A 26,148-nucleotide genomic window follows, 5' to 3' on the forward strand; every position below is an offset into this window, starting at 1 on the left:
AAAAATGGTTTTCTTTACATACTTAGTCTACGACTAGGGCTTCTTTACTATAACCTATAGGAATATTATGTTATTTAAACACTAGTTTATTCTCGCGACTTAATCCGCGTGGATTTATGTTTTTTAAAGATCCCGTTAAAATTTCTAAAATCTTTCTTTAGTGCATCCCTAAGATCATCATGATCATCATCAACCGATACCTATTACCTGCCCTTCTCTCTTGTAAGGACTTTCACACGCCGCGGTCTTGTGCCGCCTGGATCCAGCGGCTCCTTTCGACTCGTTAATCGCATGGCGGTACGGCTTTGCTGGTACGGTGGTAACTGGTAACTAGCCACGGCCGAAGTCTCCCACCAGATCAGACCACAAATTTAGAAGTTACAAAATTCCAAACCCCTGCTAAGAATCAAACCCGGGACCTCCCACTAATAAGATCACAGTGCTTATCACTGCGCCAGGAAGGTCGTCGTCACGTTTGTTTGTTGTGTCGTAATCGATGACTGCTTATTATTATGAGTAATTATCTGTCGCGGCTATCTCAAGTTGAGACTATAATCTATCTCTATCTATCCAAGTAATGCCATTGCCAATGCAATTAATTGCTATTGAACGAGGACACATTATTATTTTGACAAAGGGTGACTTTTAAGGAAGGACCAGTTAGACGAAGAATGAAAATATTGTGATAATGAAATCTCAGACTATATTATTATACTAGGACAAAAGAGTAGGGATATGGAAATATGGAGTATTTGATGATTCGCACGTGGATTTAGGTTTTAAAAATCGCGTAGAAACTATACATTTTTCCACGATAAAAAATAACCAATTATATTACAAAATAAGCAATTTTGATGATATTTGGTATAAAGATGCCGGAGATGGAAAAAGGCTACTTTTTGTTCCGGAAACTCAAATCGTTTTCAAGGAATTTTTAAAAAAACCTAAATCCATGCTGATGAAGTCAGGGGTATTATCTATTTGGTACAGACTCAAACTCAAACTCAAATTATTTATTCAGAATTGGTAAAATTTTACGCTTCCTGTCAAAATTTTTTAATTGTAAGATAATACATCTCGGAGTCGGATATAGGCACGGGCATCAACTAGTATTTTATAAGTTCATCAGGCTTGGGAATGAGTTGCTTAACAGCTTTATGATAGTTCTAATAAGTTTAAGTAATTTTGTAAAGTGGTGATAATAAAAAGAATACCCGGCTGAGTTTGTTGTGGGCTCAGACCTGGGCGCGTTTGTAGCCCTCTTAGCTTTAGTTTTAAGTTCGCGTAAAAATTATCACAATATCTTCACATTCAACAACCGACCATCAAAAAGTGTAATTTATTACCTATTTTGAATAAATTATTTGACTTTGACTATCTTATCTCAAAATTATCCCTATTAAAAATATTTCAAGAAATAAATATGTTTTATAATAATAATCACCATTGTAATAATTTCAAGAAATAAATGTTTTTTAAACAATTTTTTGTCACTGATCCATCTCACAATCTCACCCCAAATAACCCTTTTTGTTCGAATTTTGTACACGCGTGTGAGTCTATACAACAATAGGACAATATGCGCTTTGTTTTGTAGATATGTGTGTACAAACGGACATACTTTATGAGCCGTTCAAAGGTCTTTTATACTATAAGATTAAGGATTAAGTAATGCGTTGCAAAATCTTGGTAATGCTATGTTTACTGTTGTAAAATAAAGATAACAAGTTAGTGTTACAACGTGATATCGGCCAAGTCAGACTATAAGAAATCTGACCAGGTCAGGTCAGGTCAGGTCAAGTTGACCTGACCCGTCGGAATTTGTTTGTATGGCGATTTTCGAAAATCAGCCATTCGATTTTTTCCTTAAAATATCAGGATGATTATGGCCTAAGAGCCAGCGCGTGACAGACCTTCCTTATTTTATAAAAGCTGACAGTTTTCTGGGTATTGTCCCTAACACTGCGAGGAATGTTTGTTTGGATGTTTGTTTGGATCATGGTGGCTTTGGGAGATAACTTCTTGTTATCTCCCAAATTATTTTGTTATTATATTTATTTATATTTTGTTACAACAATACAATTAAAAAAAGGAAAATTGAAAAGTGTAAATATGTATATTGTAAAAATACCTATTTCCTTCAATTTTTCTCGAAAGGATTTGCTTGGTTTTAAATTATAAATTGCGCGTATTGCCCTTTTTTTGTAATAAATATATTTTCCCTAGATCTGCCTATATAAACAAAAATATTAAAAATTCAATAAGATTATGCAAGAAGACTAATGATATTTTTTTTTCTTTTTTCAGGTAAACCATGTCAAAATATGTAAAAGGTAAGTCTTGAACACCCAGTTCCGTTGAAATTGGTAAGTGATTTTTCGGCCACTTCCAATTTTCCGATTGACTTGAAATTTTGCAGACACGTGTGGCCACTGGCTGGGCAAAAGATGGTTATGGTACCATAGAGCATCTCTGATAATGGAGACGGAAGGTGGACATTGAAACTCTTTATGACATATCGAATTGGGAATGATTTGGTTTTTTTTCATGAGTATTTTTCAAAAAAATGTCTCAAGAGCATGATGATGGAAGGTGATCACTGGTACTCCCTAAGCTGCCAAAATAAGAGTCTATTTTTAGGGTGCACTGTAAGTTTCTTTGTGCCTCTTTAACTTATTTTGCCTGACCTAGACCCTTTGATGTAGGTACCTATAGGGTATCGTTAGAACCCTTACATCCATAGTTCCATTTTGGAAAAAAAACACTTAATAAACTTCAGATCTGATGCAATAGTCGGGTTTTTTTTGAAATCTTTTAATTTTTTTTTTTTAATATTTCGCATATTTTTGTAGTCTGTGGATATAAACAAACCGTCGCGTTTCCGACATGCCCTGCTTGCGTACAATATGGGTCTGACTGTACGGATCACTTCGCACGATAATCTTCAATTAACGCTTAATTAGCGATCAATTACCTGATCTGATAGCCACGCTATTGCGTTATTGTGTGACCTCCTTACCCTTCTTACCCTCCTTATTATTCATTATCACCATTATCATCAACCGTTAGACGTCCACTGCTGGACATAGAACTCTTGTAGGGAAAGTAGTTTCGATAACTGCAAAGTGTCGCTACTAGATGGCATTAACAGTCGCTTCAGTAATGAGTGAGAACATACATATCACAAATTTCGTCACTGGCAGCAAGTGAACCGTGGATTTTCCGGAATAAAAAGTAGCCTATGTCACTTTCCAGGTCCTCTATCTATCTATATTCATGCAAAAATCACGTGAATCTGTTGCACCGTTGAAGGACAAACCAACCAAACAAACACACTTTCGCATTTATAATAAGGGTACTGATAATATGATCAGCACAGCGGGCTATGGAGCGGGCTATGTTGGGTATCTCTCTGTGGGACAAAATCCATAATGAGGAAATCCGTAGGAGAACCAGAGTGACTGACATAGCCCAACGAATTAGCCAGCTGAAGTGGCAGTGGGCAGGCCACGTCTGCCGCAGAACCGATGGCCGATGGGGCAGACGTGTTCTGGAGACCGCGTATCAGCAAGCGCAGTGTGGGACGACCTCCAACCCGCTGGACTAACGACCTTAAGAAGATGGCGGGAAGTGGGTGGATGAGGAAGGCGGAGGATCGTGTGTGGTGGCGTGCTTTTGGGAAGGCCTATGTCCAGCAGCAGCAGTGGACGCAAACAGGCTGATTGATTGATTGATTGATAATCTATATATATAAAAGGAGAAGGTGACTGACTGACTGACTGATTGACTGACTGACTGACTGACTGACTGACTGACTGACTGACTGATCTATCAACGCACAGCTCAAACTACGGACGGATCGGGCTGAAATTTGGCATGCAGATAGCTATTATGACGTAGGCATCCGCTAAGAAAGGATTTTTGAAAATTCAACTCCTAAGCGGGTGAAATAGGGTTTTGAAATTTTGTAGTCCACGCGGACGAAGTCGCGAGCATAAGCTAGTTATATGATAAGCTTACAGGACATAAGCTAGTTTTAATATAAGTCCGAATCAAGCAATCGCTGAGAGTTTTGGTGTACATTATGTCACACGGTCGGGGACCGCTCACAATCATTGGAGTCCGTAAATACACCGCGACAATCAACCGTGAAGGTCAATGAATGGACACTTCGCTTATATACCTACTGAAGTCATACCCACTGCCATGTTCGGCCATATCGTGACCTTTGCCTCGTTTCCTGGTCTATATTATTAATAATAACTAGCTGCTTATGTATAATATCCGTCAGCGGCTTTACTCACGTATTTAGTCGACGTTAGCTCGACAGATATTATATATAATGGAAATCACTCACGATAGCTTAAACGCTAAAACTCGCGACTTCGTCCGCGTGAGCTACACAAATTTCAAACCCGTACTTTTATCCCTTAGGGGTTGCATTTTCAAAAATCTAAATATATATAAAAGGAAAAGGTGACTGACTGACTGACTGACTGACTGAATGACTGACTGACTGATCTATCAACGCATAGCTCAAAGTACTGGCCGGATCGGGCTGAAATTTGGCATGCAGATAGCTATTATGACGTAGGCATCCGCTAAGAAAGGATATTTGAAAATTCGTCCCGTAAGGGGGTGAAATAGGGGTTTGAAATTTGTGTAGTCCACGCGGACGAAGTCGCGAGCATAAGCTAGTACTTTCATAAAATAATTTTAAATACATATCAAAAATTGCGTAACCAGCAGGAATCGAACCTGCATCTTCTGGGTTCGCGCCCGATGCCTTGACCACTCGGCCCTTTAGTTTCTCTCATCTGTGGTTTCGCCTACTGCCAGTGACGAAATTTGGGATACGTATGTTCACTCAGTACTGAAGCGACAGTTTTATTATTTAGTAATTTCCTTGAAGTGTAGGTAAAAACACTATCATAAAAATTATAAAAATACTTTTATAAAAGCTCTCTGCATGCCAAATTTCAGCCAAGTCCGTCAAGTAGCTTTAGCTGTGTGATTTATAAAATATCTGTGCTCGCGACTTTGTCCGAGTGGACTACTCAAATTTCAAACACCTGTTTTACCCCCATATAGGGAATTAATTTTCAAAAATCCTTAGCGGATGTCTACGCCATAATAGCTATCTGAATGCCAAATTTAGGCCGATCCGTCCAGTAGTTTGAGCTGTGCGTTGATAAATCAGTCAGTCAGTCAGTCAGCTTTTCCTTTTATAAATATAGATGTACTGTAATGTCCATAAAGTTTATTAAACTAGTGCACTTTATATTATATTGAAATATCTGAACCTGTTTTTTTTCTGTCAGAATTGGCAAGAAAAAAAAACAAGTCTGAGAAAAATATAAAGCTGTTATTAAAGAAATGCGGTGTGTCTTTGTCCTAAAAGACCAATAATTCTAATTAATGATTGTTGTTTATTAAAGTTGATTATTAATTTTATCAATCTTTGATTGTTATTGGCGGATTTTTAAATCTCTTTAAATACCTTGAAAAAGACAACAAGAATTATTACTTATATGGTAAATCCATTAATCTCTTTTTAATTTGACTTAAAAATAAAATGTTGCAACGCGATTCCAAAATGCGATATTTAAAAATTTAATACCTATTGTATTATTTTATTTTAAAGTACTTTATTTGAATGCTTGCTTGTCCTCTCGATTGATCGATTCGTTCGTCTGAGTTTCTTTTAACTTTAAATAAATATTTTTCGCTCAATTCGACAGCTGGAAAAGTCATTTTTATCAGGAGTAAACAAGGTTATGTAGTGGTTGAAATAAAATCATGTCATTTATTTTCTAATTTTTTTTTTAATTTCGTATATTACAGTCGACTTAACCTATTAATGGTAACCTTAGCATCACAACGCACACGTACGGCGCACCTTCTGTGCGCTTATATGACGTGACAACTCATAGAAGGACAGTATAAATAGTCAGTAGAAAAGTTTGCTGGTGTCCCGGCTGCTGCTTGGCGAGATATAAATAGCGTGACATTGGCAGATAATAAACTAACGAACTAGAATAATTTAACCTAGTGCTCGTAGTAGGAGCCTCCGAGGCTGGAGCCTCCGTAACTGGAGCTTCCGTAGCCGGAGCTTCCGTAGCCGGAGCTTCCGTAGCCGGAGTTTCCGTAGCCGGAGCTTCCGTAGCCACCGTGGCCGCTGTGTTCGCTGACCAGAACTGGGACTTTCACGGGCACGGGGTATGGCTTCTCGACGTGCACGGGGTACGGCCTGTCTACGGGCACGGGGTAGGGCCTGTCGACGGGGACCTTGACGGGGACGGCCACGGGCCTTTCTACTTCATAGGGGATGTGCTTGTAGACTGGGTAGGGCTCTGGGACTGGCACCTTAACGGGCACGGCTACGGGCTTCTCTACATGGACGGGGTAAGGCCTGTCGACGGGAACGTGGACGGGGACGGCCACGGGCTTCTCGACGTGCACGGGGTATGGCACTGGCTTCTCGACGGGGTAAGGAGCGGGTACGTGCACGGGGTAAGGCCTGTCGACGGGTACTTTGACGGGGTAGCCGACGTGCTTCACAACGGGGTAGGGCTGGGGTACGTGCACTTTAACTTCCACGGGGTATGGCACGTGTTTTTCCACGGGGTAGGGCTGAGGGACGGGCACCTTGACGGGGTAAGGTACGTGCTTCTCGACGGGGTAGGGCTGGGGCACCAACACTTTGACGGGGTAGGGCCTGTCGACGGGTACGTGGACGGGGTAGGGCACCTTCTTTTCTACTGGGTACGGGGCGGGTACGTGTACGGGGACCTTAACGTATTCCTTGACGTGGACGGGTACATGCTTGACGACTTCGTAGGGTTGGGGTACTGGGACCTTGACGGGGTAGGGGACGTGCTTCTCGACGGGGTAGGGGACTGGCCTGTCGACGGGTACAGCGTAGGGCACTCCCTTGACGTAGGTGATGGTTCTGGTGACGTCGGTGCGGTGGCCTAGGTCGATGCCATAGCCGGAGTTCCAGCCTCCTTCTTGGACGATGTTGTTGTAAGCGCCACCGAGGCCGTGGCCGCTGCCGATGTAGCCGACATCCAGCCCGCTGATGCCATAGCCGTAGCCGAGGTTCAAGAGGCCACGTTTGTCCAACTTCTTCTCGAGGCCCTCCTTCTTCTCTATTGACTTTTTCTCGCTGGCAGCAGCCGCTGCTACCAGCAGGAAAACTAAACAGATCTGTAACAAACACAAAACAATCTTTAAACCACTGCAATTCAAACCCTCCGATTCTTCGCATTAAAATCTGCTTTCCGTACCCGTGGTACAATCTTGGAATATCATAAGGACTACAAGTTACTCTACATGAAGTAAACACTGTTGCTTTTTTTTAAATATAGGTCAGTTATATTATGGACGACACTGACTGTAACCTACAAGATTTTTGTCAGATTATCAGTAGTATTAACTAGGCAATTGGTCCTAATAGATTTTTAAATAAAACAGTTGACAATAAAAAAGGAAGTAGCTTTCGATACACACTGTTTGTTTTTGTTTCGACGTTCCAGAATGATTGTAATTTGTATAAGACTAGCTGATGCCCACGACTTCGTCCGCGTGGAATTAGGTTTTTTAAAAATCCCGTGGGAACACTATGATTTTCCGGGATAAAAAGTAGCCTATGTCACTCTCCAGGTATTTATCTATACCCATGCAAAAAATCACGTCAATCCGTTGCACCGTTGCGACTTGATTGAAGGACAAACCAACAAACAAACACACTTTCGCATTTATAATAAGGGTACCGATGTGACTAATGGGCTAAATTCTTCACTTGCTTAACAAAGTTAGCGCAACAGACATGCATAGCATCCGTTGAAGTGATTACTCGTGTAATTAATGGTAGGTAGGCTTGTACGTAGATCAATCATGTTGAACGTGTCGTCACATTAACTATGCCGTCACATTACAACAGCTAAAGTATGAAGTTAATCAACTGAACTACGAAAATATGAAGTAAATTAAGTAAAAAAAAAACCGGCCAAGTGCGAGCCAGGCTCGCGCAATGAGGGTTCCGTACTATAGTCGTATTTTTTCGACATTTTGCATGATAATTCAAAAACTATGATGCATAAAAATAAATAAAAATCAGTTTTAGAATGTACAGGTGAAGACCTTTCATATGATACCCCACTTGATATAGTCACTCACTTCGAAAGTTGAAAATACTAATTATTAGTTCATGACCACAATTTAATTTTTTTTGTGTGATTTAACCCTAAATTCGCGGTTTTCAGATTTGTCCCCAAATGTCAGATATAATATCTATCTACCTGCCAAATTTCATGATTCTAGGTCAACGGGAAGTACCCTGTAGGTTTGTTGACAAACAGACCGACAGACAGACATACAACAAAGTGATCCTATAAGGGGTCCGTTTTTTCCTTTTGAGGTACGGAACCCTAAAAAACAGGTAAAAGTTAATTTTAATTCTAATAGTCCTTGTTCTGAGAGTAAAGTTGTCATTTTGAAATATGAGCATGCAATATTTGAGATAATCATGTAATCTCGGTTAAGTTAATGTTTTTATAAGCGGTGTGACTAAGTAGATAATGCAAGCCCTTTATTTTTAACCGACTTAAAAAGTTGAGGTTATTACTTCCTTCGTGTGTGTGTAAAATACCTCCTTGCGTCTTTATAGATAATTTGCCCCAAGAAAATCCCTTTTTAAAATTTTAAAGCATCTTTAATAACTTAAATTGACCAAATGTAAAAAAAAAGGTAATGGTGCCTACTTATATTAAAGGTTTTATGGTATAAATGATAATAAATATTATCATGGTAGGTATAATGAAAGAATATATTTTCTAATGGTAAGTAATATTTAAGATGCCGTGTTACTATTTAACGTACTCTGACAGATTTGTAATTGTATCGATACTTTACAAATTTGGTCATTAAGTTGCTAGAAATAAAAAAATCAATGTCAACTTGTATGAAAATTTCAAAATTAGCTAAATATAGCTTCTTGAGCCCCAGATTACCTTATTATGCAAATTCAAGAAACTTGAATACTCATGTGACCTCTAGAATAGAATAGATTGAATGGATGAAGAAATAATAGAATAGGTAATGAATTTAGAATTTTTTGCGACATACATTTTAGAGTTTCGTAGAATATTTTCTAACGTGACCTTATTTTTATAGACATCTCTATAATATAATGTGGCATTCAGAACTCTTAGTACTGAAAAGTGCATATAGGCATTAAGGCATTGCCTATCTTTTGACTGCAATTCATGTTTTTTGACTTCATGCAAACGTATGTTTTACTTGATTCTTATACTTTACTAGCTTATGCTCGCGACTTCGTCCACGTGGACTACACAAATTTCAAACGCCTATATTATCCCCTCAGGGGTTGAATTTTCAAAAATCCTGTCGTAGCGGATGTCTACGTCATAATAGCTATCTGCATGCCAAATTTCAGCCTGATCCGTCCAGGTCTTTGAGCTGTGCGTTGATAGATCAGGCAGTCAGTCAGTCACCTTTTCCTTTTATACTTCTATTCAGATTATGACATTCTTTGTATCAAGAACTCGTCAACACTTGACTTTATGCTTTCGTAAGTCGTAATATTGCAAAATTGGTTTTCACTGATTCCATTTAGCATTTCACTGCCGCCGTGATAAAAATTGTATATTTACGAGTTGGCAATGAGACAAGAAGCTTCCAACTGTAGCAAAAAATTTCATAATATGGACCCTTATTACTACTACCAAACCAAAATGACACAGATTCCTACATTAAGTTACCTAATTACCAAGATATCGTAACACACACTAACCATGTGCGAACATTTCCCAAACAATCAGCGCAAATGAACTAACAAAGCTATGAACCCACAAAACCTCCATTGTACTTGAGCCTATGACTTAAGCAAGCTGCTGGCTGCTATGTATGACGAAACGTATAAAAACTTATTATTACTATCCCATGGAATTACAAGAAGCAATATTATTACTATCCCATGAAATTACAATAATCAACTTCCGTACATTATTGGGATATAGTGCGTGTTGCCAGTGATGACATATGAATCCGAGACATGGTCGCTAACTATGGGCCTCATAAAAAAGCTCAGAGACACTCAGCGGGCGATGAAGAGGGCTATGCTTGGAGTTTCTCTACATAATCAAATCAGAAATAAGGAGATCCGTAGGAGAACTAGAGTAACCGACATAGCTCAACGGGCTGCGAAGCTGAAGTGGCAATGGGCTGGGCACATAGTTCGTAAAACCGATAGACGTTGGGGTCTCAAGGTGCTGGAATGGTGATCTTACACTGGAAGACCCTCCACTAGGTGGACGGACGACATCAGTCCAGTCGCAGTGAGCTGCTGGATTGAGGCGGTGCAAAACCGTGGCGTGTGGAAGTCCCTACAGGAGACCTATGTCCAGCCGTGGCCTCACTTGGCCAGCGTGGCCTAAACCTTTTTCATTCTGAGAGAAGGACCGTGCTCAATAGTAGACCGGTGCGCGGCGGCGGTAGGTTGATCAAGGGATATTATGATTATTGTGTTATGTTGATTTTGCTCAACATAATATTGGATCATAGCCTTTTGAAAGCAAATATCTAGGAAAAATATTTAAACTATGTATTTCGTAACAGAAATATCAACTTCTATGACTAACAAGTAATTCGCACCTAATAGTTGACCTAAAATAATTGTCGCTAGTCAAGAAAATTATATGTTTCGCAACCTCCTATACAGGTAGCTAGGGACTGGTTATTCTTGATGGCATTAATTTATGAGCTGCAGTTAAAAATTTACATTTTCTTCATGAATATCATAACCTTCTGGTATTTACGTTTGATTATAAAGACCTTACATGCTTAGAACTTCTATGATTGATTGGTTCGTCACGCGATATTTAATGACGGAAAACATCGTGAGAAAATTTACAAAATATCTAATTGTAGAACGACTAGCCGACCCACCCCGGCTTCGCTCAAGTGGAATTTTAGAAAAATGGTGGGGACTAGAATTTCCAAAATCCTGGAATTCGTTTTAAACCGAAATCCTAAATTATATTATTTTATTATTATTATTTTATTTGTACCAAAAACATCCATTCCATACTAATATTATAAATGCGAAAGTGTGTCTGTCTGTCTGTCTGCTAGCTTTTCACTGCCGAACAGTTTAACTGATTTTGATGAAATTTGGTACAAAGTTGGCTTACATCCCGGAGAAGAAAGAACTTTCTATCCCGGAAAATTAAAGAGTTCCCACGGGATTTTTAAAACCAAATCCACGCGGACGAAATCGCGGGCATCATCTAGTTTACAAAAAAGAGAAAAAGAGAGTAAAAGTGGACAGGGAAGCACTCATCTCTATGAGAGATCTATAACAGTGACCCTTGGCAGTGCGAGAGGTTGTAAAGGGAGTAGAATAGGTACAAAAACGAGATAGAAATACTCATGAAAATAACATAATGATTTTGTAATATTGCCTTGACATGTTAATATCAGATTATTTACTAATTTACTCACACAGTTTCGATCAAACTATTCGTAAAGTTATTATTATCACACGATCTATTTGTGCGCATAAAAAGGTTCTCGTGAAAAAGTTTATCGATCGAAAATAAATATCTCTTTATTTTAGGCACTTTATACGGCGTATTTAAAGGCGATTACATGAAAAAAGGTTAATTTAGTTGACAGTAATTCGCAATTCATTGGCTTAAATTACAGAATTTCTTACCTATACTTATTAGGGTTCCGTATCTCAAAAGAAAAAATAACCCTCATGAGGTCACTTCGTTATCTGTACCCTCCGTCATTATTTTCGTTGTATGTGACCGTTTTTCTCAGAAATATCTATCAAGTTGAAATTAACATCAAATACTTAAGTCCTTGTATATACAATACTTAAGTGGTATTTCCCGTTAATATAGAATCGTGAAAGAGAAAGAAGGACGATCTCATAGCACAAGTAAGGGAAATAATCCGAAAATAATTGTTAATTAAAATTTTCTTAAACACTTATTAAAATTATTATAAACATGTAAATTTATGTCAGGATATAATTTTAAGCAACAAAATAATGACACTTATGCTTCAAAGATACGGAACCTTCGATGCGCGAGTCGACTCGCACCTAGCCGGTTTTTTACTTTAGAGACTTTGTATCCTGGCTGTATACAGGCTGTATCAAGAAGTTTGCCTTAAATAGCCGAAGCGTTTACAGTCTAACTGGTTAATTCAGGTTTAACATTGATTGATGCATCAACGTTTACATTAGCATTAATATTAGGTAATCGTTACGTTTTGTTACACACGATTAATCGATAAAATCACTGTTATACTATTTATAATATTTGTATAATCGCTGTCAAATCAAGATTTGTGTTCTGTTAATATACGTAACTATTTTGTAACATTGTTCATTGTTTATTTGCTGTTAATTGAAGATATTATAGATTTAATTAGCGTATACTTGGTCAGTATGAAATTATCTTTGGAAATTACTTCAATAGGTATCTAATTAATATTTTTTTTACAGTTTTGCAACTTAGAAGACTCCTCAAACTTTAAATCGACAACGCTCAACCTACCTATTACATCTTTAACTTTGAAAATTTTCTTCCAAAATCCATTTACATCCTAGTCCTTCTCATTCTGAAAGGAGACCGGTGTTCAATAGTGTGCCGGGGATGGGTTGTGAATTGAGATGATAATGATGATGATGATACCTCATCCGATGATAACAGATAAATCCACTATGTATATATTATCTAGCTAATATCTATCTTTTGTTAGATAAGTTTTTAGTTACCATAATGCAAATATATGACAAAGTGGCAATTAGCCAGTTCTACATAATCGTGTTAAATAATATATATGTTAAGTGTTAAGCCGTATCAACTTCTTATCAACATTATATGGACGCTGACCAGGAATGCGTCTCTTGCATCAGCGCCCACGTAATTCAATTACTGATACGATTATATGTAATACATTAGTAAAAGATCTGTTTGTACGAGTGATATACAAAATCCTAGATAGGCGCATCCTTTTTTAACTACAAAAAAGTGCGATGGCAATGCAAGTCTTGAAACTGTGTAATAAGCCCTTGTAGCTTTAGTTTTAAGTTCGCTTAAAAACTATCACCACTATATCTAACAAATCCGACAACTGACAATCAAAAACTGTAAATTATTACCTACTTTGAATAAATTATTTGATTTGATTTGATTTGAAACTACGTTAACTATTACATTTTTGTGGAACCGTTCCGAAAGTTTTTTATTACCAAAAACATACCATAATAAAGACTCAATAAAACCCGTTGTTATACTTTGGTCAAATCTGTGTATTACATAAATAAATAAACATCTAACTGTCCTTCTTCAATTTTTTATATCGATAAAAAAAATTGTCGAGAACTTTTTGTCGTGAACATTTTCAGGACATTGTTTTTTTTAAATGTTCTAATAAAGAACCTTAAGACTTGAACTTTATTTATATCGACGAACATCGACAGAATTTGTCATAAACATGTGTGACAGGAGTTGCTTAATTTTTTTTTATGTTCTAAAGAAAATGAAGACAGTTTTACTGGTTACGTTTCTAAGTAACTGTATATCTTTGAATTTTCTTTATATCAACGTTTTCTCCTATAATAGCGTTACATAAGTAACAAGATACGGCCTATAGGAGGCAACTTAATACCTAGGTTTCATGGTCTCTCTTCCTAGTTAGCGCCAAACCCGTCTAGACTTGATCTAAAACGCTTTTGTGACGTAAGACATAACAACCTAAAGGGAATCGTAGCGCTCTAGTTTTCTATTAATTGCTATAGTTTTTAATCTAGTAACATTTACCTACATGTATAAAGTATTTTTTAAACTCCTACGTATTTTTGAAAAACCTGTATTGTGAAGGTGATGTATGTAAAGTTATTAAAAAATGTTTTTTTGTTTTATTTCTTCCGTTCGACTCTAATGAATTGTAGACTTTTTATTCTTTTATAACTTTTATTTTATTATTGCATAACTTTCATAAAAACAAATCATTATTTAACTTCAAGCTATTATAACGTTCTTGTTGTTTATTTGAAACCATGCAATAGTTTTGTTACTTAGATCGTTATTTTAAAATATGATTTTATATTAACAATTACGTTACCTTTTCATACTGACCTATTAGAGTTTTTGCTTTTTTTTGTGAAAAATATCTAGGTGATGTCTGCGACTTTGTTCGAGTGGATTCAGATTTTTTAAAACCTCATGGATTTTTCGAGATATAAAGTAGCCTATGTCCGTGTCTTAATGCAAGTTATTCTTGCCAAATTTCGTCAAAATCGATTAAGTGGATAAGTGAAAATTTACAGACAGACATACACAGTACATATCTATAATATTAGTATGGATTATTCTATCAACGCTTACTCTATTACTCGCTTAAGTTAGCAGTAAATAGCTCACGACTTAGATCTAATTACATATCGTGAGAGAGCTACTGAGATTTCAATCAACATTGAAACAATTATTCTTTGACTTTGTTATGTTAATAGGTGTATTAATTACGTCTTAATTTAACTGTTAGATAACTATTTATTACTATATTTAGGTAGCTATTTTGCAAAGCTGTTTTTAAATATATGTATAAAAGGAAAAGCTGACTAACTGACTGATCTATCAACGTATAGCTCAGACTACTGGACGGATCAGGATGAAATTTAGCATGCAGATAGCTTAGCAGACGTAGACATCTTCTAAGAAAGGATTTTTTTAAAGTTCGACCCCTAAGGGGGTAGAATTGGGGGTTGAAATTTGTGTAGTATATAAATAGTTGAGTTTAAATTTTTAAGTTTGGATATAGAAGGTAATCTCCGAAATCACTTATCAGATTTAAAAAATCTACATTATATTCGAGTGCTATAAATTATATATTTATATTATATATACATAATATATATTATAGGCTATAAATTAGAACTATATCGCGGACAAAGTCGCGGGTAAAAGCTAGTGAACTGTATTTTGTTAATTTTAAACAGGGCTTAGTTACCCAAAGTTGAAAGAGGCGGCTTTAAATAGAGAAGCTTTTCGCATGATGACCTCCAAACTTCGTTTTGAAGAAGGCACGCGATGATGATGATGATGATACTAAAACTCAAAATCTCCGTTATTCGTGTCGATTTTTCAAAAAAAATATCTAGCCTCTTATGAAATAGCCTAGTCTAGGTCTAGCTGTTGGCAATGAGTCTACCATTGGTCTGGAATGCTTTTTGTCAATAATAACTTAAATATATTTAAAAAAACTTTACTATAGCGATAGCTATTAAAAATCTTTTATTATTCAAATTCAAATGTTAATCCCTCGTAAAGATAATATGAAAAATAAATATTGACTTTAGTTAAGTCGTAATAAATTAAAATTCTAGAATTGATTACGATTGTGAATTATGTAAACAGTTAGGCGATAACAGCCGATTAGCTTTTAACGATGTATATAAAATATTATGTCTATTTTATTGTATGAGTATTTTATAACTGTTTCTTCTTTAATAAAAATATCGAACAGGTGGGTCACCTGATGTTAAGTGATTACCGCCCATGAACATTTGCAGTACTCTGTCTTCATAAGTCTCAAAAAATGCAACTCGACTACAATATGATTCTCGACTTCAAAAAAGTGTGTCACATCCCTCACTTTGCAAGTTGTCATACAAACACGTATCGTAAGGTAGTTATTACACTGTCATATTTCTATGACTACCATTCGTTTATTATTTTTTATATCAAATCTTGTCATATCTAGGTTATTATCAAATACCTAATTAGACTAAATTAATGTACGGTTACTAATATTTAACAAAATATATTTAATCTCATTATTTTTAAATTAAAATCTCAAGAATTTAATAAAGAAAATTGGACTGTAAAATTTATAACAATTCTGGATCCTGAAGGGTTTTGAACCAATTTTTTTAAAATCCTGTGCTCCTGATCGAGGGTTTTTGAGCTTACGATAAATGAATCTAGAGTCGTAGATATACGATTTTGATAGTGTAATAACTGCCTAACACATTCGTGTACTTGTATTTTATAGCACGGGTCGGCACGGGACACACAGGACGTTTTTACGTAACACTTTTTTGAAGTCACTTCACTTTTCACTGTTTAACACTTAAGACCTCAACTCACCGTCTTCATAATGCCTCTTGAGCGGTGGTTGGAGTCGGGATTCGGACTGGATGCTAAGTTGGCGGTGCCCTGTGTTTTTATAGTTGTTTATTTGGTAGCACTTTCGCTATGCCCCTCTAAATGCTAAAAGTTGGGATCGAGCGAGTTTTGCGCCGAGGGTCCTTCGTACGTATACGTTCGACCGACATGCGGGAGATAGACGCGTTGTGTGTGTTTCACGTTTCATTTTTTTATTGGCATTTTTTTTTTGTTTACGTTTGCGAAGTTTCGACCTGTGTGCGCCGTATTCAAGTTCAAAGGATGATCTTCTATTGTGTTGGGATGCGACTATCTATTTGATTTCATTATAATATCCAGAATATTTAAAATGTAAATTATACCTTTTGTTGATATAGGTGCATAAGTTAAAATTTTTCCTTGTGTTTGTTAAAACTCGTGTAAACAATGTAGTTTGCCGTTATGTTAGTCATGTATCTTTCTATTAGCTATCAGAGTCCCAAAAATCTTAAATCCAACTTTAACAGTGCCTACTAATGGTAACAAAAACTTGTACATACGAGTAGGTTATAACATATGAATAGGTTAATTATAGATCAATTTTCATTTAGTATTCGTTACATTAAAGATCTCTATGTTGTGTTTTTGAGCTCTTAAAAGCTTTCATAAATAAAATCAATCGATATTACCTTTGAGCCGATTTAGTTTGCAATATCAACTGCAACTTATAATTCAACCAATCAATACCTCTAATTTGAATAATAAGTCAAACCAATTACGAAGTTTGAACGCGTGAAAAGTTTCCCTTCTAAGTATTACCTGTATTTATTTGCTCTTCAGTACCAAAAGTATTTTTGATACTAGTGAGTAGGCAATAATATAAGCCCCATTAGCTATGCTCCTGTTTTGTACCTTCTTCTTCTTCTTTGGGTGCCTCTCCGATTAGCGAAGGTTTAGCATATGCATTCCATTCTGTTTGCCTGAGAACTGAAATATGAATGAAGAACTGAGTGGTCTTTCGTACTACTGGTCAAAGGCTTTTGTTCTCATTACACAGTGGATCGGCACAATAGGCTTAGACTGACTATATTATTTAGGTTTGAGGGCTTTTTTTTAATTTATAGACTAGCGCTTGGCTGCAATCAGATCTGGGTGGCAAGTGATGATGCAGCCTAAGATGGAGCGCGCTTGCCTAGAAGATGCCTATTCACTCTTGTCTTGAAGGTACCCATATTATAATTCGGTGGCTACCCCGAAACCCTACTTCTTGAGAGATAGGCAGGTTTTCCTACGATCTTTCCCTACACTGAAAACTAGTAGATGCCTAAGTTTTTCTCTCAGAGGTGCCTATCCAGGACCCGAACTAGCAATCCTTAGGTAAGGATCCATGTTATATAACTATCGAACCATGACTTGAATAAATGAAAGTCATTATTGTATTCTACTCATTTTTCCCGCGGCTTCGTCTGCGTAGGTTTAGGGACCCTTTGTTTTCTGGAATATTTATAGCCTAGATCTCTTCTTGCCTAGTTCTCTACCTACCTGCAGTCCCGCCAAAATCAATTCAGTTGTTTCAAAGATAAGCCTGGCCAGACAAACATTTAAAAAACATTCGGATCGAAAAACAGTTTCGTTCAAAAAAATTGTGTTTCGGGTTTGTTTACATGTAGATAAATAACAATTACTTATTTGTACTAATAATTATATGAGACGCAGCTATTATATTTGGAAATCACAGCCAGTTAATTTTATTTTGATTTCTATATACAAATATATAAACAGCGTAGTTTCTACAGGATTTTTATTTAGATTTGTATCAGACCAAAATAAACATGATCTATCTATTCAAATAAAAATTCCAAGAAATGTCTGTAAAATCGATTTATCGATACAAGTAAATCACATTTTCGTGTCGATTTTCGATTTCGTCGACTCACGTTTCCGTGTCGATTGTAATCTGGCAAGGACTCAAAAATTAACCGACCGGCTGCGCGGGCGCACGGAAGGAAAACCTTTATTTCCTCATAAACCATTCAAATTAGACTGTCTGAGAATAAAGTTTTTAAGTAATTTTAAGATTCTTTTTAGATATTGCTAGGAGCGAAGTGAAGTCCCACTTATTATAAACTTTTTAAGTACCTACCAACTTTAAGAATAAAGTCATTCTGAGTAGGCATAATTTAGGTAACTTTAAAATTAAAATCACTCTGAGTATAAACTTTAAAGTAACTTTGGGATTAAAGTCACTTAAAGTATAAACTTTTTAAGTAACTTTGGGACTAAAGTCACTCTGAGTGTAAACTTTTTAAAGTAACTTTAGGATTAAAGTCATTCAGAGTATAAACTTAATTTGGCACATAGGCGACTCTTTGTCCCGGAAAATCAAAGAGTTCACAGAGGATTTTTAAAAATCGTACGTAGATGAATTAGCAGGCATCGTCTAATCACTACTTCAATACTAGCATTACAAATGCAAAAGTGTGTTTGTTTGTCCTTCAATCACGTCGCAACGGAGCAACAGATTAACGTGATTTTTGTATCGGTATAGTTATAAACCTGGAGAGTGACATAAGCTACTTTTTATCCCGTAAAATCAAAGAGTTCTCACGGAAAACCTTAAGAGGGCTCAGGACGTTGCTTTCTTCATACAAACGTAGGAGGGGAATTACTACGTTATTTGATACTGTACGCTCAAAACTAAGTATTATATTGATTTATCTTGTCATTATCTAGGTTTATTGATATATAAAATATTGAAAAAAATATTGGTTTTAAAGTTACGAGCCTCAAAAGTTTCCAATTTTAACACTAAAATGACATCTTTGGGCGTAAATAAATAAGATTAGGATTATGAAAATTCTAAAAGAATTTAACATTAGACATAGTTTATTTATTCATTAGTTAAAATAACTATACTTTGCAAACATAAATTTAGTAGTTTTTTCTCAAAAATACTTTTCCTAAACCCTTTTCATCGTGAAAATCATCGTGCCTCTCACCTTTTTCATACAATGTCAAGTGAAAAGCAAACAGGTTACCCACGTGCGCTGTTAATTTCGGTCGAGCGTACTGCGTCACCTTAACCCACGCGATCAAAGTCGCGGGCCTCAGCTAGTAAGTTTATAAATAACGCATGTAACGGTGTCATATTCGATCGTTTGCGTCACAAATTGACACATTACTGACTAACCTCTACGAAACAAAACAAACAACCAATTTGACTCTAACTCCAAAAACACTCTAATTGGTTATTGCTCTATGTGTTTTAGGGTTCCGTACCTCAAGAGGAAAAATGGAACCCTTATACGATCACTTCGTTGTGTCTGTCTGTCCGTCGTGTCGGTCAAGAAAACTTATAGGGTAATTCCCGTTGACTTAGAACCATGAAATTTTGTAGTTAGGTAGGTCTTATAGCACAAGTAAAGGAATAAATCTGAAAACCGTGAATTTGTGGTTACATCACAAAAAAAAATTAAAATGTGTACATGAACAAATAATTAGTATTTTCAACTTTCAAAGTAAGATTACATCAAATGGGGTATCATAATATGAAAGGGGTTTATTATATATTATATATTTTTATGCATAATACTTTTGGATTTATCGTGCAAAATGTCGATAAAATACGACTGTAGTACGGAACCCACGATGCGCGAGTCTAAGTCGCACTTGGCCGGTTTTGCACATAAGATGCAATTTTTTAATGAATTGGACATTACGTATATTATGTACATATGACCGAGTTCCCATTACATTGGAAAGGTGGTCGCGAATCGAACCTGAGACCGACCGGTTTGGTGACCTTGAACTCTTCCGTTGGCCCTATGGGGCAGTGAACGCGGTGTTTTATGTGGAAAGTGAGAGTCTAAATATATAAAAGGAAAAGGTGACTGACTGACTGACTGACTGACTGACTGACTGATCTATCAACGCACAGCTCTAACTACTGGACGGATCGCGCTGTTTGGCATGCAGATAGCTATTATGACGTAGGCATCCGCTAAGAAAGGATTTTTGAAAATTCAACTCCTAAGGGGGTGAAATAGGGGTTTGAAATTTGTGTAGTCGTCAAATTTCGTCAAAATCGGTTATACTTTGTCTGCTGGCTAAAACTAGTAGACATATATTACAAGTCCCGCAAATTGCTATTGCGCTGAAACCATGTCTCATTAAAATCGAAATCACGTCGTTTTGACGTCAGCTGAAATAAAAATATACCATCAGCTCGAAACTTCAGTCTAGTACTGACGTCACTAAAATGGCGGCTACGCGCATTAGTAATTTGCGGGACTTATACACACCTTACTTCTCTAATCTGTGGATACACTGCTCTACCTTCGTATTTAAAATATTAGTAGGTATGGATTGAATAATTTTCAATGACATATTATTCTGATTATGACCCAAATAGCTCAACCTACATTATGTGAAGTAAAAAGCTAATTAAAATAATAAGTACTACTCTACGCTGACCTCCAAATATATTGTACAGTTATCAAGATTAGAAACGGATTTGTTGGCTTAAATCCAAACTTATAAATGCAAAAGTGTGTCTGTTTGTCTGTCTGTTAGCTTTTCACGGCCTAACCCTACCGGCAAAGTCATGCCGCCAAGCGATTTAGCGTTCCAGTACGATGCCGCGTAGAAACTGGAATTAACTTCCTTCGGCGGTGTTCCCATTAGATTACAATTTACAACAAGGAGCGGACTAACAAATTCCTGAAAGGCCGGCAACGCATTGTTGGTTGCTCTGGTACTGCAAATGTTCATGGGCGGCGTTTATCACTTAACACCAGGTGATCCGCCTGCCCGTTTGCGCGCCATTTTTATATATAAACTAGCTGATCCCCGCGGCTTCGCCCGCGTAGATTTAGGTTTTTAAAGATCCCGTATAGCCTATGTCACTCAGGAATAATGTAGCTTTCTACTGGTGAAAGAATTTTTAAAATCGGTTCAGTAGTTCTAAAGATTACCCCCTACAAACAAACTTAACGACATTACCTCTTTATATAATACAACGGGCCGTGCAGCAGAAATCGTAATATTTTAATTTCGCCATAACTTCAAAACCAAACGTCCAATTTTAATCATTCAAAGACCAAATATTATCTCCATAAACTGTTCTTAGTGATGAAATCATTTATTTTGATAAGGATTAATAGCATGAGTAAAATAAACGCGTTTAAATGTAGTCCAAAAAAAATTCAAGATTTTTAAATAAAAAAATGGTTGCTGTGCCTCACTCGACATAGATGGGTATAGTGTGTCGCGGACTTTTTTGTAGATATTTATAAGATCTACAATTAATTAGAACATTTTATGGTTCTATCTTTTATAGTTTAGGCAGCGTACGCAAAATAAGTAACTTTTCTGGTTGATTTTTTACACCTTGTGTCCGAAAAACCCAAATATCTTACGGAACCCTATTTTTTTCCAAAATAAAATATAGCCTATGTTACTCGTGGATAATGTAGCTTTCGAATGGTGAAAGAATTTTTAAAATCGGTCCAGTAGTTTTTGAGCCTATTCAGTACAAACAAACAAACAAACAAACAAACAAACAAAGTTTTCCTCTTTATAATATTAGTGTAGAAAAACCGGCCAAGTGCGAGTCAGGCTCGAACAATGAGGGTTCCGTACTACAGTCGTATTTTTTCGACATTTTGCACGATAATTCAAAAACTATGATGCATAAAAATAAATAAAAATCTTAGAATGTACAGGTGAAGACCTTTCATATGATACCCCACTTGATATAGTCACTCACTTCGAAAGTTGAAAATACTAATTATTAGTTCATGACCACAATTTAATTTTTTTGGTGTGTTCTAACCCTAAATTCGCGGTTTTCAGATTTTTCCCCAAATTTCAGCTATAAGATCTACCTGCCAAATTTCATGATTCTAGGTCAACGGGAAGTACCCTGTATGTTTCTTGACAGACAGACAGACAGACAACAAAGTGATCCTATAAGGGTTCCGTTTTTCCTTTTGAGGTACAGAACCCTAAAAAAACAAAAAATAATAACTGACAGTTTGTAACTTTAATGAAAGCTTAGCATATAAATATAATATAGCATATATATAACTATATATATAATAACTTAGCATAGAATATAAATAGTACGTATGCCGTAACACAAATAACACCAAGGTCAAACAATTATATCTTGAACTTGATAGACTGACGAAAACCTTTCAAAAGCAGTTAAAGTTAACAAAAAAGGGTCACAAAAAGAGTAGGTACAATCTATAAGACTTTATTATGTGTCTAGCTTATGCAAGAAACAACCATGTTACTTTTGGCTAGAAGCAAGCGTTTCTTTGCGGATGTCGCTGAAACTCAAGTAACCACAAGCTTTTTTATAAGTAAGATAATAAGCTACATGTGTAGGTACAACCCGCCCTCCTGCTACTACACATGTAGAAAAGCAAGCAATACGCACCACTACTACGTAACAATTGCTACAAATATTTTTTTTAAACACAGTTCATGACAGTTATGGAACTTCCTAAAAGCCAAGCTCCTAATTGCCTCAATAGCTCAACAGTTAAGGAGTGGACTGGAAACAGAATGGTCAGCGTTTCAAACCCCGCCCGTTGCACTATTGTCGTACCTACGCACAAGCGTTACGCTTGGTTGGCGGGGTAAGGGGAATATTAGTCATTTAACAGGTCTAATATTCTTTTTTTTAAACCGAGAATTCTCTTAATCTAGTTCACTCTGGTAATAGTCTTTTATTTTGTCTTCGTACAAAAATACCCATGTCTAACATTTCAAAGTCTTACGAATTAACGGTGAAGGTAAACATCGTTTAATTAAGATTAAAAAGAGCAACCTCCGAGTTTCTTGCTGGTTCTTCTCAGTAGGAACGGCATTCCGAACCAGTGGTAAATTAAAACTACCTGACGATTCAAAAGCACTTGTAAAAAGTTTACTTGAATAAAACATATTCTATTCTATTCTATTCGTCAGAAAAGCATGTCAGAGTTCTCTTTATTGTTCTCAAAGTGAGGTGGACTATGGCCTATGGACTGTGGACCAGCGAAAGATTGACATGATGATGATGACAAAAATATCGCAAGTAACATAATATTTTAAAATTAAAACACAATAAATCAAAGCGTGAATGACAATTCAAATTTTATTTCGCAAAAGCAATTGCCGCATAAAAAGCTTTTATTTTCGTTGAAGCTTTAAGTGATTTAGGGCAATAACCCATAATAATAACGCATCGCAATCAGTTCAAGGTTGTTTATTGGCAAATATTTACCTAGTTAAATAGTTAAATATCGATAAATCAACACACACCGATCGATGTCACCATAAATAAGATGAGAACAGTTTATTTTATTTAACATTTTACTCTCGAGATAGGTTTCGTAATAATAAAATTATGTAGCGCAGACATTAGACTGCTGTTGACTGGCTAGTTTAACTAAAGTAACCAAGATTTTTAAACGGATTATAAAAAACTGTGATAGACAGTAAAGATGTCCGCCTCCTACTCCAGAGGTCGGGGGACTGATCCCCTATCTTTTAGAAGTTATGTGGGTTTTAAGAAATTAAAATATCAGTTGCTATACCGATGAAGAAAAACATCGTGATGAAACTTGCATGCCTGAGAGTTCTCTATAATATACTCAAAGGTGTGTAAAGTCATTTATTTCAATTCATATGAGACATTTCACCGCAATTAATAGCCTTATCTGATGACAGAAAGGCTGTCTCATTTTTCGCGTAACGGATCAGCCTGGCTGTCCAGCGCGGAAATGCAGCCAGTATTCTTGGCACCATTCCACGTGAGCATGATTTGTATAATAAATACATAAAGCTAGCTTTAAGTTTTATTGTAATATTTTAATTTAAAAAAAACATCAAATAAAATCGCTACCCACATTTCAAATTTGAAATTGTGTTTTTTTGCTGGTTTCTCCTTCAATCATATTAAGTATCTTGATCGACGTGATGATTTTTTGCATGAATAATCGTGCAAAAAAATATAGATCTGGAGGCATAGGCTAATTTTTATCCCGGAAAATCGTAGAGTTCCCACGGGATTTATACAAACCTTAATCCACGCAAACTAAGTCGCGGGCATTAACTTTGTACAGTACGCGGCCGAAAGTAATGTACATCGACCTTTAGAAGGAGATAGCAGATTTGTAGAGCACTATCACTGTCGTTCAGACCGACAAAACGTCATATTGTGACAGAGACAACGCTCTACAAAGCCGAACATTTCTAAAGGCCTTTTTATGTCTTTGTCTGATTTCTGCGCTGCATCTGTTTCATATTACAGGTGATGAATAGTACGGAAATTATATTTTCAACGATCTTAGCTAGGTCAAGATTAAATCACTCGTGTACATATAAACATATATGTTAATTGCCTATCGCCACATTCCATTTGCATTAATGTACGCGTTAAACTAAAAAATAACGCCAATTTGGTAAATTCTTAATTACTTAATTCGAACTTGCATACAATTAACACTTGATTTTATTACAGCATACCTACTTACATTTAGAGGTTTGGTTGTTTTGGGGTACGGTGGACGAGACGAAGGACGGGACGCGGGACGTACGCGGGATCGCGTTGTCGCCCGTTGGGTCCGGGGGGGGGGGGGGGGGGGGGTGTAATAAAAATCAATTGTCGCATGTGTGAAAGAATATTTCTTGACAATCATCATCATCATGATCAACCCATTACTGGATCACTACAGAGCACGGGTCTCCTCTCAGAGTGAGAAGGGTTTTGGCCATAGTCTATCACGCTGGCCATGTGCGGATTGGTAGACTTCACACACCTTTGAAAACATTATGGAGAACTCTCAGGCATGCAGGTTTCCTCACGATGTTTTCCTTTACCGTTAAAGCAAGTGATATTTAATTAATTAAAACGTACATAACTCCGAAAAGTTAGAGGTGCGTGCCCGGGATCGAACCCCCGACCTCCGATTAGAAGGCGGACGTCCTAACCACTAGGCTACCACTGCTCATCAAGACTCTATTTCTTGACAATGGCTTGACCGATTTGGCTAATTTTTTAGGGTTCCATACCTCAAAAAGAGGAAATGAACTCTTAAAGGGTCACTTTGTTGTCTCTCTGTATGTCTTGTCTATCAAGAAAACCTATAGGGTACTCAGTAGTCAGTCAGTCAGACACCTTTTCCTTTTATATATTATTTAAGATATACATTGAAAAATCCTTTCCACAGGAATCGTACCCAAGAACTTCTACGCATCAAGTATACCCTGTCATTTTATTAACGCAATTTCATCTTATGAATGATAATTATATTGTAATTTTTTATTGCTAAGCAGTTACAGTATGTAATGTTGAATCTTAAATGCCTTATAAAGTCATTAACCTTTTGGGACTTCCGTAACCATGACATTTTATCGGGCGATTAACTGAACTTCGCTTGAGAGCAGATCCATCGAAAGTTATGACTGGATATAATGAGGTGAGCACGAACTTTTGTGTCTGAAGTAAGTAGTCGTATCAAGAGACGTTAACCCTAAGGCTGAGATATATAGAGCGCACTTTGACTTTGCTCAGACTTAAGATTGAGTTAAAACGAGACAGATTTATGTGAGAGATATAGCTCTGTCTCGTTTAAACTCTGTCTTAAGTCTAAGCTAAGTCAGAGTGCGCTCTATACAACGTTAGTTTTAGTTAACGCAAAAACCGAAACATATGTAGAATATTTTTACATAAAGAATATATGTACAAAATTTCAAAGATATTTAATGAAAATTTACGTATTTGTCATCGCAAAAGATCCTCAATAGCTCAACGGGTAAAGGAGTGGACTGAAACCCCTACAACGTGGTGAACGACGAAGTGGTCGACGGTTCAAACCCCGCTTGTTGCACTATTGTCGTACCTACTCCTAGCACAAGCTTGAAGCTTAGTTGGAGAGAAAAGGGGAATATTTGTCATTTAACATGGCTA

General features: G+C 36.6%; 2 protein-coding genes across 2 annotated transcripts in view; one reads left to right on the forward strand and one right to left on the reverse strand.

Moving 5' to 3' along the window:
* Ance-3 (angiotensin-converting enzyme Ance-3) overlaps positions 1-26,148 on the forward strand; it is a 181,790-nt gene that overhangs the window by 109,428 nt on the left and 46,214 nt on the right. The window lies entirely within an intron of this gene.
* LOC117987265 (uncharacterized) lies at positions 5,806-16,300 on the reverse strand. The gene is made up of 2 exons (XM_034974224.2): positions 16,191-16,300; positions 5,806-7,209 (listed from the first exon to the last, which is right to left on the reverse strand). Exons 1-2 carry the CDS (start codon positions 16,197-16,199, stop codon positions 6,049-6,051), a joined length of 1,170 nt encoding a protein of 389 aa, XP_034830115.1. The 5' UTR covers positions 16,200-16,300; the 3' UTR covers positions 5,806-6,048.

The sequence above is a fragment of the Maniola hyperantus genome, chromosome 12 (genome assembly GCF_902806685.2).
Source record: "Maniola hyperantus chromosome 12, iAphHyp1.2, whole genome shotgun sequence".
NCBI lineage: Eukaryota > Metazoa > Arthropoda > Insecta > Lepidoptera > Nymphalidae > Maniola > Maniola hyperantus.